The sequence below is a fragment of the Hirundo rustica genome, chromosome 2 (assembly GCF_015227805.2).
Source record: "Hirundo rustica isolate bHirRus1 chromosome 2, bHirRus1.pri.v3, whole genome shotgun sequence".
NCBI classification, from domain to species: domain Eukaryota; kingdom Metazoa; phylum Chordata; class Aves; order Passeriformes; family Hirundinidae; genus Hirundo; species Hirundo rustica.
In genome coordinates, this window is record NC_053451.1 from 21,096,599 (window position 1) to 21,110,113 (window position 13,515).

The 13,515-nt window shown below is 43.4% G+C and overlaps 1 protein-coding gene across 1 annotated transcript; it reads right to left on the reverse strand.

The window, feature by feature from the left end:
- Nucleotides 1-1,051: 1,051 nt before the first annotated feature.
- NIT2 (nitrilase family member 2) lies at nt 1,052-13,034 on the reverse strand. The gene is made up of 10 exons (XM_040089158.2): nt 12,992-13,034; nt 10,865-10,983; nt 8,364-8,484; nt 8,153-8,241; nt 6,761-6,854; nt 5,714-5,788; nt 5,202-5,280; nt 4,456-4,554; nt 3,320-3,375; nt 1,052-2,904 (listed from the first exon to the last, which is right to left on the reverse strand). Exons 1-10 carry the CDS (start codon nt 13,017-13,019, stop codon nt 2,816-2,818), a joined length of 849 nt encoding a protein of 282 aa, XP_039945092.1. The 5' UTR covers nt 13,020-13,034; the 3' UTR covers nt 1,052-2,815.
- Between the last annotated feature and the right edge of the window lie 481 nt (nt 13,035-13,515).

A 13,515-nucleotide genomic window follows, 5' to 3' on the forward strand; every position in this document is an offset into this window, starting at 1 on the left:
GGATAAAGCCTGTATCCTAGAGGGATACTCTGGGAAGTTGCTTCTACATACAATTGTCTATCAACTTAATTCTCACCCTGTATGGTCCCTGTTGTTCACAGGGACAATGCTCTCAGGCACACGGCGTGATTCTTGGGATGTCCTGCACAGGGCCAGGAGTTGGACTCTGATCCTGATGGGCCCCCTCCATCTCAGCAAATTCCATGATTCTAAGCTGTGACTTGAATTCCTAGGATTTAACTCCAGATGGAAAGAGAAGAGGGAACTAACATACACTAAAGAGCTGTACTGTAACTTACTCTGGAACTGTCAAGAGCAGCTCAGATGCAGCTTTAACCAGCCCAGCAATTGCAACACTGCCCAATTTTCTACCATTTCTTCAAAAATAATTTAAATTCTTGCAGGCTGAAATTCTGGAACCGTTGCAGGGTTGTTACTGATGAGTTTCGTGTACTTACAGAATACTGGTACATATATATCATATGGATACTTAGAAGCACCTGTTTCCTACCGACACAAAGGTTGAGTATCGGCTGCTTCAAGTGCTACAACTAAGAACTGGCCGCACATTTTTTCAGTGAAAACCTCACAAATCCACAGTCCCCTTTGTATCACTTCTGAGTGCAGCACACTGGAGACCCTACTAAATACCCTACTAAAACAAGGTGCTTAGAAGTTGTCCTGATAGACTGATAAGAACTGAGCTCATGTCAGCTGAGTTCACCAAAGTAGATTGTAATAGATTTTCATCCATCCTCTCCATTTGGGATTCCAGGGGAGGAGAGTTCAGACCACAGATTCTGGTACCTGTTGCAAACTGCACTTTGCATTTCTCAGATTTAAGTGGTCAGCCCATGAGAGTCCTGCACTACTTTAATCCTCCAAAGGTAGTATTTATTTACTCCTGCGTGTTGAAGTAGTAGAGGGAGTGGAGGGAAAGAGTTAAAATCATTTTGATTTAGAAGTTAGAACCCAGCAATGGCCATCATGGATATGGGTTGCTGAGTATGTGGGAAGCACTAATCTAATGTAGGAGACTCAGCTCAAATGGTAAATTGTTAATTTTTTAATATTTATTTTTCAACAAATAAACCTTCATTTCACCTTGTGCTCTGTGGCTTGTTTCTTAAAAGTTCCAGTGCAGCAAAATGCAGTGAAAAGTACAGACCAAAAATACCTGCTGATACAGAATGCCACCGAGTGGAATGGTGGGAGCTGATTTTTGAGGGAAGGATGTGTTAGGGCGTGGCTGAGTGTTTGTTTTTCTTTATAAAACACACACCAAGCTCATTGCAGAGAAGCCAAAATAATTAAAACAAAATAATTAAAACAAAACAAAACAAAAAACCAAAACAACCCCCCCCCAAAAAAACTAACCAACCAACCAAAAAAAAAAAAAAAACCCACAAAAAACCAAAAACCAAAAAAACCCCAAACCAAACCAAAACAAACAAACAAACAACAAACCCCCCCCACCCCCCCCAAAAAAAACCCAAAAAACCCCCAACAAAACAACCCACCACCAAAAAAACCCCACCAAACCAAAAAGACTGGGAAGAGGAAGATTGCTGAACATGAATAAAAGGAAGATGGTTTTGGGGGAAATGTGGTTAGCTAGATCAAGACAAAACCTTCTCTCCCTTCCATTTTTGTATTTTGAAATACCTTTTAGCCTTATGGCTGTTTTATGCTGCTGGAAAACGAAAAGCTTATCAGGGAAGGCTGGTAAGTTGCTTCTTTTTTTCATCCCAAGGAATAAAAAGCATAATTTGTAAATTCTTTTTGTATTAAAAGATACCTTCCTTCAAAAGAACCCCCAAAACCCAAAGTGCAACATGCTTGGCTGGTTTTCAGTATTTTAAAGCCATCTTTCACAATCAGCTGGTCTCCTGCAAAAGCAGCACAGTGAGGAATGTTTTCTCTGCAGTGGATGGGAGCTGCCCATGGTGGCAATACTGCACTCAAACATGGAGCAGTCTTCTGGGAGACTGCGGGCAGAAGGACGCAGTGCAACAGGTTTTCCAACCTGACTCCCCTCTGCCTTTTCCAGGCAGCAGAATTAAAACACACTCAGACATTCTATTAAGGAAGCAGTACGGAGAGCAAAAGCAAGGTGTGAATTGTAACACAGTAACCCATGTCACTTCAGCAACTAGCAGGATTTGCCATAAGGAGAATTTAATACACAGATCCAGACAAAAGACATGAACCAAAAACTGTCACAGATTCTTCTATAGGAGCAGCTCTGTCTGTCAGCTTCTTGCTGTGTCCTGAGTAGTGCAGAGCAGAATTTGGCCTGTTTTGCTTAGTGTGTTAAATTTTTAAGCTTCCCAAGTTAGAAGGAGGGCATTCAAGGACTTAGGTTAAGTCATGTACATCTAAAAAGGACAGAGTGAGAAGAACCATGCTTCTAGATTTTCTGATAATTCACTGAAAACTTCAGAATACCAAAGCTGACTTGAGAGGGAGTTTCAGAGAACACAATCTCCATTTCTGTGTTCTACAAAACAACACTCAGAAGGTAATTAAAACATTATGATGCATAAAAATCAATGTTAATCACTAATTAAGTTCAGTGTTGAACTGATTTCGTCTCCATCTTTATCCTGGCTGTAAAATACTATGAAATACTTAAGTATGAGAGGAGACGCAGAAGTTATATTTCAATCATATTAGAATTGCACCAAGTTCTTATGTGGTGGTTTCTTAACTGGTACACTTGGCAGTGCATTGTGGAGCAACTACTAAGGAAATCCTTCCAAAGATGAAGGCAACAGCCACTTGTGACAGCTGAACCTTCCCTCTTCACCCATCTTCACTTTTTCATCTCTACACTATAGAGATCACAACGCTTCTGGCTTAAAATAGGAATTTGTTGACGTATTTCTGCAAGTCTCTTTAGATCTGCAGGGGAGAAGAAAAGAGTTAAGAGAACAACGGCCAAAAAAGAAAGCTCCTGACTTGCTCTGAGATAAGACAGGGAAAACAGCAGCTTTGATGGAGAATGGGGTGGTAGGGCACTGCAAGAGAACAGCCAGGGCTGAAGGAAGCCTCAGCTTTGCTCTAGACTAAGGTGGCACCTTCTTCCTAAGGAAGTGATCTAGAAGGGTACAGCTACAGAGGCTTTTATAGAGAACAGTACAGGCAAGTGCTGCTGGTTCTTACTTTAACTCAGCAAAGGTGGTCAAGGCAGAGGAATGCTGCAGCATCTGTAGTTGCACTTGTAAGGCCACAGACTTAAAAAACTGTCCCTCCTTAGTGTCATGACCTGTGTTCCAGAAAAAAAGCGGGGGAAAAAACACAACAATTTTCCCCTTACCTATATCTGTGTATACAACTGTTTCCTCAGCCCCAGCTTTGGCTATGACTTCACCCCTGCAAAATTAAGCACATTTGTTCACAGGATTAACACACTGGTCTCAAGGCATCAGTCCAGTTGCTGCTGTTTCTACAAAAAGGAGTTCCTACCATTGATGCCTACAGCTGTAATGACAGCAGTGTCCTTAAAACAGCATCATAATCTATAACTCTGGCACAATAGAAATGGCTTCCAGACTTTATATATGGCACTTTTTATATGTGATATATACACACTTAACGTAAGTGCCTTTCAAAGATCAAGAACTGTGGTAAAAGCCACTCTGAGTACCACTGCCTGTGAGCATGCAACTAGCCTCAAGGGGAGAGGAACCACCACACTGGCAAAGATGAACACTTTCACCTTTGAAGATCCTACTGGCTTTTAATAGTGTACTTTTACTCTGCATGAACTACTGAACATGATCATGTCTCCCCCAAGTGTTCTGCCACTGCTTTCATCACATAAGGTTAAAATCTCAAGACACAAAGTTTTTATTACTATGCAAATAACTGGAAGAGAACAATCAGTAGGTTTATCTGAAAGAAAAACAACTGCCTGAATATTTGATCACTTTTACCTCCTGTGCACCTGCGTGACTTCTGCTCAAGTCAGAATCTCTCTTCTCTAGCTGAAGACATCCTTCTTGTTCTTTCTTTGTGTTGTTCTTTGAGGAAATGAGATAGTTCTGTGTAAGCTGTTTAAGATGGTTTGCTTCTACACAGAGAATTACTCTATGCATAGCATATAATAGACTGAATTTCAGGGACAAGGTCAGCAGCTCAACTAATGCTAAATCCTATTACTAAGTAACATCTTTACTACCAAACTGAATACATACTCAAACTAGTTCTAGTTTTCCTCTTGTGTGGTTGTTTTTTTTTTTTGTTTTGTTTTGTTTTGTTTTTGTTTTTGTTTTTTTTTTAGTCTGGCTGTTTTTAAATGATGATCTTTAGAATGTAGGCTCAAGTCTCACACGCTTTTTACCAAGACTATGCACTTTTCACAGTAGATGGACAAGCAGGACTGAAGTGTGACTGCCAACTAAAATATTTTTAACCCAAAAAAGGTGGTGTTTTTTATTTTATTGAACTCACCAAGGATTTACTACAGTGCTGTGTCCCCAGGCAACATAGGATGCTTTTTCATCTCTAGCAGGAGATACAGTAGCTACGTAGAGTTGATTATCAACAGCTCTGTGTTCACAGAAAAATGAAGGAAGGGAGAGAAAAAGTGAGAAGAATTGTTTTTTATAATACCATTTAATTAAGCAGAAGAGAAAGTCCACTCTGAAGGACAAGCTACATATCCTCTAAATGACTAGCCCAAACTGTGAATGATACAAAGGTCAGAGAAAGAAGAGCCTGGAAAGAGAAGTCTCTAGCACCTGGCTCCAGAGTTAGTACATAGAATATAATGTAATTCACAGGTTCATTCAGTATGTAGCAAAATTGATTGAAGCTGACCAAATTAATAAATAATACAGCATTCAGGAATCTCAGAGTCTATTTCTACTTGTAATTAGAGCACTACCCAAATGGTTCCTGGCTCTTCTCTCTAGAATTTGTGTGTGAAGGGTGCTTATAAGGCCATAGGAAAGCGTCACTGAAAGGGCGTGACAGGGGCAGGCAGGAGTAAATGCTGAGTACCTCCTGCTTTTCTTCTTGACAGTAAAATCATTTTGGTGACCCATGCAAGGTTTGAGGAATGGTACAGCTGCAACAGCAGAGCGGTCCTGCAGCACCACTTCTGATGCACAAGTGTCATTTGGAACACAGAAAGTTCAGTTCTATGCACCAAAACTCCTCTAGAACAGGGGGATAAGCTGTAACTTTGATCTTACCGTCCCCTCTGTAAGAGTTCCCAATGAGCTGGTCCTGTTGTCATGTTAAAAGCCCCTGGATATATCAGCAGCTGGCAACCTTGGTTAAGAGACAATTAGAACCCAAGCATCAGTAAGGGGAAGATGGTTTACCCTGGAGTGGCCCTTCACACTGAAACCCAAGGTGGTTTCTTTCCATACTTCCCAGCCTCTGGCCAAAATGGAACCAAACAGAGCCTGTCCACACCTAACAGGTTACATCAGCCAAGAGCTGTTGTGGGGATACCCCCAGCTCCATCACTCCACCACCACATGTGCATCAGGAAGTGATGGTTACTTTATGCCCTGAGAGAAGTCACTCATCTGAGAAAGAGTCTTGGCCACAGGATGCATTTTATGCTACCAGGCAGGGATAAGAATGCCTGATCACTTGGATCAAGGAATGCCTGGTCACAGGGATCACCCAGCACGTACCACCCTGCCTAGCGCTGGCCTTAGGGCTGCCCATGTTCCCTTAGGTGACCCAGCCTCACCTTTCTGGCCGTAGATTTGAGCCATCTCAGCAAATCTCATATCATAGCAGATGCCCAGGCCCACTTTGCAGTATGCTGTTCTCAAAACACAAGAGAGAGCAGTCAGATCACCAGCACAAGTACACAAAACAATCACCAGACTCCCTGTAGCCATCCTGCCAACTGCTATTGTACGTGGCCACAGCAACAGGAGGAGCCATATTTAATTGTGCGTCCAACAAGCACTGGCTGTTGGTGGGGGAGAATTCATGCTTCATGATGACAGAAAGTCTGTGAGAAGCAGCCTTATCTACCCGTAAAGAACAGCCATTTCCACAAAATCATGTTGTATCAGCTCTTTGTGCAACATACTCCTCTCTCATTTAGCAGCAATTTTTTCAGTTATTTTCGTTTCAATAAAAGGAAACACTCCGTGCTTTTCATGGAGTAAAAATACAATCATGTACTTGCTTAGAGCATGCACAGTGCAAGGACAAGAAAGTGACTGTGGCAGACAAGAGACTCTTTGGAGAGCTCTGTAAACAGACTGTGTCAGTTTTTGAGCAATGTGGGGTGGGGAGGAATAGGTATTTTGCTTTTTTATCTGAGGTGGTTGATGCAAGAAGGCTGGAATGGGATTCCTGGTTTAGTTAATTGTCTCCATAATTATATCATCCTCGCATGAAGCAATGTACCAGTGTAGGCTGTTACATATTTCTTTTCTAGGCCATTTTTATAAGAACCACTTTCAAGCTGTAACTGCTACAAAAATACAATTGCTTCTCTCTAACGAATCAATAGAAGCATTCTTTAATTAAGGCAAGTGAGGTGCCATATGTTCCAACCCTTAGTACTCCTCTGTCCTTCTGCAACCATAGTGCCTTTTTAAAAGTTTCAGAAGTCACCCAAACACTTGAAGCAAACTTGAACTATTTGCCATGGTTTTCAAATGCCCAATCTGACAGTCTAAAAATCCACTGCTGGGAGGGAGGAGGGGGAAGAGAACTCCAGAGTGACTAGTGTTACTGTAGTAGAGCTCCTTAAAGAGAGAGCTTGTCTTATACTCACGCGTGTCAAACATGGAGAAACTATTCCCCGGACTCAGTGTTTCAGACTCTTTGAACTGTATCTTCCCAGGAACATTAATGTCAAACAAATGAACCTGAAATTATATTATGATTAATACCAATTACTAGCAATTTCTCTGCTTGGTATTTGAGCCTCTTTAGGCATGTGTTTTCTGCTGTTATCTAGACTGCTCTTTTGTAAGGATCAAAAGTAAAAATTGCTTAAGATTGGTAGATCCTCCAAAGATGATTTAAAGTATTTTCTTCTTTACAGAAATATACATGTCTAAAGTTGCAAATACATGCAATACAGCTAGATGTCTTGACCAAGTGTTTTGTCTCTAACATTTGAATCTCATTCCTGTAAAACTTCTCCAGAAAACACCTTCACTAAGCCATAAAGTACCCATGACTTCAGCTATGCAGATGCCTCTGAGGACCTGCAGCAGCCTCTATCCCTCCCCTGCAATGGAAGGTGTTGTTCCTGACTGGAGCTTCCTAACAGCAGTGCCGACTTTATTTTATTGTTTGTTCACACTTAGCACAAGCCTGCACTCATTCTATGAGCATCTCCTGGGCTTGCAGACTGCTGTGCTGTGACAGGTGGAGGGTAACACAAAAAGTCATCTAGTGAGTGATGCTGATGTAGAATCAGCAAACAGAGTAAATGAATCCCTGCACGACTGAGGGATTTTGCACTACCTTATTTGCTCCAAGTAACCCTGCATTTTCTTTTTGGCTTTTCCTTGACAGAAATAAGCTGTTGTTCACTCATGGAGTGATCCCTGTGTGCACAGTCCCATGAGCAGAAACTGGGGATAAGAATGAACAGAACAGTCCCATGAGGAGAAACTGACACTGGAGTTACAAATGGAAAACAGTTTCCCAGCAGGCATAAAGCAATGTTGAGGTGAAGACGACAGCAAGTAAACAACTACTATAAACAGCAGTGACAGCTTAACTTGGACTCTGCATGTCTACATTGTATAGCACAAAGCATGTAAAGAATGTATTTATAAAGTATTTATTGTAACAGAAGGACTAAATCCATTAGGAAGAAGAGGGAAAATCCTGATCCCACTGAAGCGGCACTGGGTTTTAGACTTAGGCCAGGGTACAGAGATACCCGAGTTGGATCAGGTTTTACTCTTTATCATGGTTTTCCCAGCATATGGGGAATGCCAATTTCATCTTCTAGTATTTTGTCATCCTTATCCAGAACAAATTTATGACCATCTTCTGAAGTGGTGTTTACATGCCCCAAATAAAAGTTAAATGAAATATCATGGGTGATGGTACACAACTTACTGTTATTGCAAGGTTCTACTCATTTAAGTACAGTCTGTGCAACACTGCTGAGAAAACGTTCCATAACAGTGTTCTGCCATCTTACCTTCCTATGCTTTGCCAGCAGAGCACCATCAGGCCCAAAGACAGTGCATGTATTATAGAGCTTTCCATCATCCTCTTCTGGAATGGATCCTTTGTAAAGGGGAGAACAGAGATTTCCCCCTCTGTGTTACTGATGTAACTTTGATCCAATGGCAGTAATAGACACTGCCCATTTTTCCCCCCAGGGAGATGGGTCACTAAGAGTAAACTACCTCCAATGAGATAGATGCTGCACTCCTTTGCAACTTCTGACAGCTTTTGTGTTGATTCCCCAGGGATCTTCTCTGCATACTCTTTAAAGTATTGGGTTCCATATGGAGAATTAAAGCATTCCTAGAAATAGATGAGGGAGGAAAAAAAAAAAAAAAAAAGAGAGAGAAGCTAAAATCCAGTAACACCACTACAATGAGATGTACCTAACTTTCCAAACTCCTCTTTAACCATGTTCTCAAACAACCTTTGGTTACAGGAGTTTAGTTTAGTTTATAGGAGCTCAGTAAGCAAACCAGAAAATGCCAGGAAGGCCAGAGAGACCTGGACAATTGTTGAAAATACAACAGGTGTGTTTGTGGAGTGCATGCCAAACAGAACATGAGCTAACACTATCATGCAAGCTGGAAGGCCAGCAAATTCACTGCTCTGGGCTTAGTAAGAACACAAGGGATGTTCACATTAGAATGAGAAGTCAAGTTCCACACAGCTCATTTGGCAAGTTACAAGCACAACAGATCCCCTCAAAATTGTGAAATGCTCATGCTCTTCCACCACCCATGATTTCTTAATTTTTAAAAGGATATCTGCAAAAGCATACATTTCTCAAAATTACTTACTGTTTTGCTAAAGCAATCCTTTAAACACAGTTTCCTCACAACTGAACAGTGTCCTCCACCTTAGGCCCTAGTTAAAGATTTGCCATCCCTCAGAACCAGACATGTAATCTTTACACAGTCAGATTAACAGAGGGGTTTAGATGCCTAAGATAGGTGGGCTGGTGGTATTTGAGATGCCCAGGATAGGAGGAATTTTCACTCTGTTACACTTTTGAGCTCTATGAGGACGTGAGACCAAACCCAACACTTTTTTTGTCCCCTGAAGGCCACAGGGACAGCTGGAGGCCACAGATAGGCTATCAAACTGTGGCAGCAACTTCTCTTCTGTGAGAAAGGGACTCCCAGCCCAGATACCTCCACCCTTTGCTCATCAGAAGTGACAAACACACCCCCACCAACCCCGCAAAGAGAAAGGGAGGAAAAAAAAATCCAGCTAGCACAATAAACATTTCTGCTTTATTTGCTCAAGCAAACTTCTTAACAACTGAGGTAGGTTCTACTGAACTGGAATAAATGAAGCCAAGCTGGAAACGTTTTTTTTCCCCCCTATACAGGAATTAGGCCACCAGGTACCAGCTAACACACAGCACAATCTGTAAATGGAAGAAGGAGGAAGGGAAGGCTCTACAGGCTGTCAAAATGAGCATCCCAGACTTTTGAAATCTGGGCTGAACTTCCAAGTAGTGAAAGCAAAGCCAGTAGCTTCCATCTTCATATATTCAGCGAGAGTAACTTTTCTTTATATAAAGTTATTAAAGCAAACAATGAACCGCCAAAGAAACAGAACAGAGGGAAGACAATATTTCATACCCATGCCCGAATGTCAATGCAAAATGTATCTCCCAAAAGTCTGTGAAATGCCTTGCCCATGTTTGACAACTTGTATTCTAAAAGCATAAATCATTGTTGGAAAAGTGAGTATCTCAGCTAAATAAAGTCTGGAAAATTCAATGTTTGTACACATGATGAAACCAGTAAATCACAGGTATTCTCTACACAGGAGACCAAGGCAGAACACTGAATGGTCACATTTGCAACACAAGAACCATGTTAGCACAGAGGTGCTGGGAAGGTTGCTCAGTGCTTCTCCCATGACAGCAGGAGAGAAAACATTCAGTGTGTAAAACTGAGACCTAAAGTTCACCCAGAGATGAACTTTGCACTCCTGGGTCAGATGCTGTAGGGTGCAGGAGCAACAGAAGCACCCCGTGAAGGGAGGAGAAAAGCTCAACGCGGCGCTGGGAAGCTCACCCTGCTGCCAGCCCACCCATTGTGTGAAATTTCAGCAAAGTAATTATGGCCGAAGTTCAAAAAATAAGTCAGAAGTGACTGATCATTTTAAGTGGCTACTTATGATTCCACACATGGAAGTCACGGGAGAAATATGTCTTAATCACAATTCAGCCACAAATGACCTGCTGGAAATATGTTTTAGTCTATTTTGTTTCTCAAGTATCTGGAATGCTTACAGCAAAGAGAGCTACTGTGCACCATCCTTCACCTTCATGTCAACATTCTTCAGCTGAAAACTGTCCTTTTCTATACTTCTTCAGCAACTACAATTGTACAATTCAAACTACAGTGTCACTTACCTGAATTCAGAATATATCAATGATACCATTGCCTAGGATTTAAACCAGCAAGAACTTTACCAGAATATTATACTACAAAAAAGATCGACCTGTTTTTGTTTCCCTTTTCATTCCCCACCTTTTAGTGTGCTGCCAGATACAACCCCTGGATTTTTTAGTTTTATTTTGAAGCTTCATACAGCATCTAAGCTGTCCAGGGAGGAAGAGGAATATATATTGCATTAATAACACTAGAAAGAGGTTTTGAAGGGTTTGATCCATACATCTAAGTAGGCCATGATTGTTACTCACAGGTAGAGCCACAAGTTTTGCTCCTTTAGCTGATGCTTCTCTCACCAGTCCACAGGCCCGCTGGAGATTATCTGATTTAACAGCAGATACATGAAGCTGGATAAGAGCAAGGCGGAAGGCTGATGGCAGAAAAGAAAAAAATTATTCATCAGAAATCCCCTAGGAAACTCTTCCAAAACTGAATTCAATAACAAGCATTGAAGCAAACAAATGACTTAATATATAAACATATGCACAAACAACTACCAACTCATTCTGCAGCCTCTGTCTGACTCTGGAATCACTCTCTTAACACAGAGAGAGCACTGAAACTCAGGACTGCCAACGGGAGCCATGCATGGCCACCACTCTGCAAGGATCACAGAGCTCCTGCGCCAGCAATACCCAGTCCATATTCTAGGGGAAGGAGCCTTGTTACAGAAAGGGAGAGCACAGGTCCACCCAGCCCCTCCTTCCCAGGCTGCTGCCCACTGTGGAAGCCCATCTTCTGGTCGCACAAGTTGCCTAAAATATCACTTGTTGGAGTCCAGGGCATTCCTTTGGCTGCCCTGGAGGGTCAGAGACCTGGACAGGGGGGTCTGAGACTCCGGCCCAGAGCCCAGAGGGACACTGGCTTTGATCTCAGTCCATGGGAAAGGCTTCCTCCACTAGCACACCAAAGGACTGGATAATCCAAAAAGCACCAAATAAAGGAATTGTTTTCTTTTATCCCTCAATTCATACCTAGTCTGGGAAATGGCTATAAAAAACAAGACAGGATGAGGAAAGATGTTAACCTTTCTTGGCAAACTGGTTTCTGGCCAAGTTGCAAGTATTATCAACAGCTCCCACTAACCAGGATACACATTTGCAGGCTCTCCAAGCAGCCAGGTTTTGTGCACACCCCTTGGACTTCCTTCCATTAACCCCCGAGCACCCCAGGTTGTAGGGAAACACACCCTGATCAGGTAGAACTCTTTCCTTTAAAACAAACACAAACCAACCAATCCTCTCTGGCTTTATCAAAAAAAAGTATCCCAGTTTTATAGCGCCTCTCATGTCTGGAAAATTCCCACATCATACAATCAAATATCACAATAAGAAAAAGACAAAGCTGGAAGCAAGACAGTCCCAGTGGTCAGGGAACCTGGAAAAGCTGATTCAAGTGCAGATGAGACTGGGTCAGGAGCAGTAGAGATACAACTTTTTTCCTATTTAATTCTAACCTCAGTAGCTAAGCAGCTAGCTTCTAGAGGTTAAGCAAATGATTAACTGCTCCCTTTGCCACTCCTCATGTAAGAGACTTTTACTCTTGGCTCTACTGAGCAAACAAAGCTTATCTGGTATTCTGAACAGATGTAACCATAGGTTCCAGATCCACCGAGATAATCATACTAGGGATCTGTCAAAAACTTCCAGTATTTGCAGAATATTTTTAGTTCACAAAAGTTGGCCATAAAATATTTACGTTTCTGCTTAAAAAAAAAAAAAAAAAAAAGGCACTAGGGAAAAAAAACCCATAATGTTTAAAACACCAGGAAACGTAAGCTAATTAATATTATTTCCTATATATAAATATGATATTATACGTCTCAGGTTCGGAGTTTGATAAGGTGCAAAACTGAAGCTCAGCCACAAAAGAACACATGTATTTGTGCCACAGTTTCCTTTACAAACATTCAGATGTGGAAGCAAGAGAAATGCGGAGAAATGTGTAGCAGTGCTGCAGAGACCTCTGCTCCCAGCCTTGACCAGCTGCCTTAAAACTTATTTAAAAGCAATTCTCAGGATAAGCCTAAAGTAATGTAGGCCCCAACCAGGTCAAAGCGCGCCGGAGTAAAACAATGGTTCACATTTGTTCCGCTACATTACAAAACACGCTTGTTTTTTTGTTTTAAAACGCCGGAAGCGAAGCACGCGCGGCCCGTTGGCATTTCCTGAGGAGCTGAGCCCTGCAGGGCGAGCGCCGAACGCCGGTCCGCGCCCAGCCGAACGCCAGGGCAGCTCCCTCCTCCCGGCGCTCATCCACAGGCTGCGCCAGGTCTCCCCGGGGCCGGGGGCGCCCGGGACAGCGCCCCGCGGAGCCTTTCCCGGCCGGGCGGGGGCCGGGATCGCGGCAGGAGAGGGACGGGAGAGGCTCCCACTCACACGCCATGGCTCCGCCGGCCGCCCGCATTGCCGGCTCCGCCCGGGCCCGCGGGGGCTGCCGGGACTCGCGGCGCCGGCCCGGCCGCGCTTTACCCGGGGCCGCCCTCACGCCGCCTTTAACCCGAGCGGCGAAGCGCAGCGACGAGGCACCCGCGCCCTGCCCGGCCTGCGGCGGGCGGGCAGCGCTCCCCCGGGCCCCTTTTCAGCGCCGGCAGCAACAGCGGAGCCCCCAAAGCTACGGCTGTGCCGAGAGCCTCTCTGCCCTGCCCCGCGCAACAACCCCTGGCCGCCTTAGGGCTGCTAAGGGCTCCGCGCAAGGGACCTGTTCCGGTTTACAGGTAACTCGTTCACCTGGGACACCCCGTCTTTCTTTACAAGAACAGCCTCTCCGAAGGTGCAAACACCTCTACGGTGCTCCAGATGCGGAGCAGTGTCCAGTTCTGGGCTCCTCGGTACCAGAAAGACAAGGAGCTACTTAGAGAGGGTGCAGTGGAGGCTACAAAGATGTTTTGGGGTCTGGAGCA

Bases quoted from the DNA above. Each gene is read 5' to 3' on its own strand.
- NIT2 (XM_040089158.2), bottom strand. From the start codon at position 13,019: ATGCGGGCGGCCGGCGGAGCCATGGCGT. The intron at 6,855-8,152 runs GTAAGATGGCAG...ATATAATTTCAG, and splicing joins TGCTGGCAAAGCATAGGAAG to GTTCATTTGTTTGACATTAA. The intron at 4,555-5,201 runs GTAAGATCAAAG...CTGTGAACACAG, and splicing joins GAACTCTTACAGAGGGGACG to AGCTGTTGATAATCAACTCT.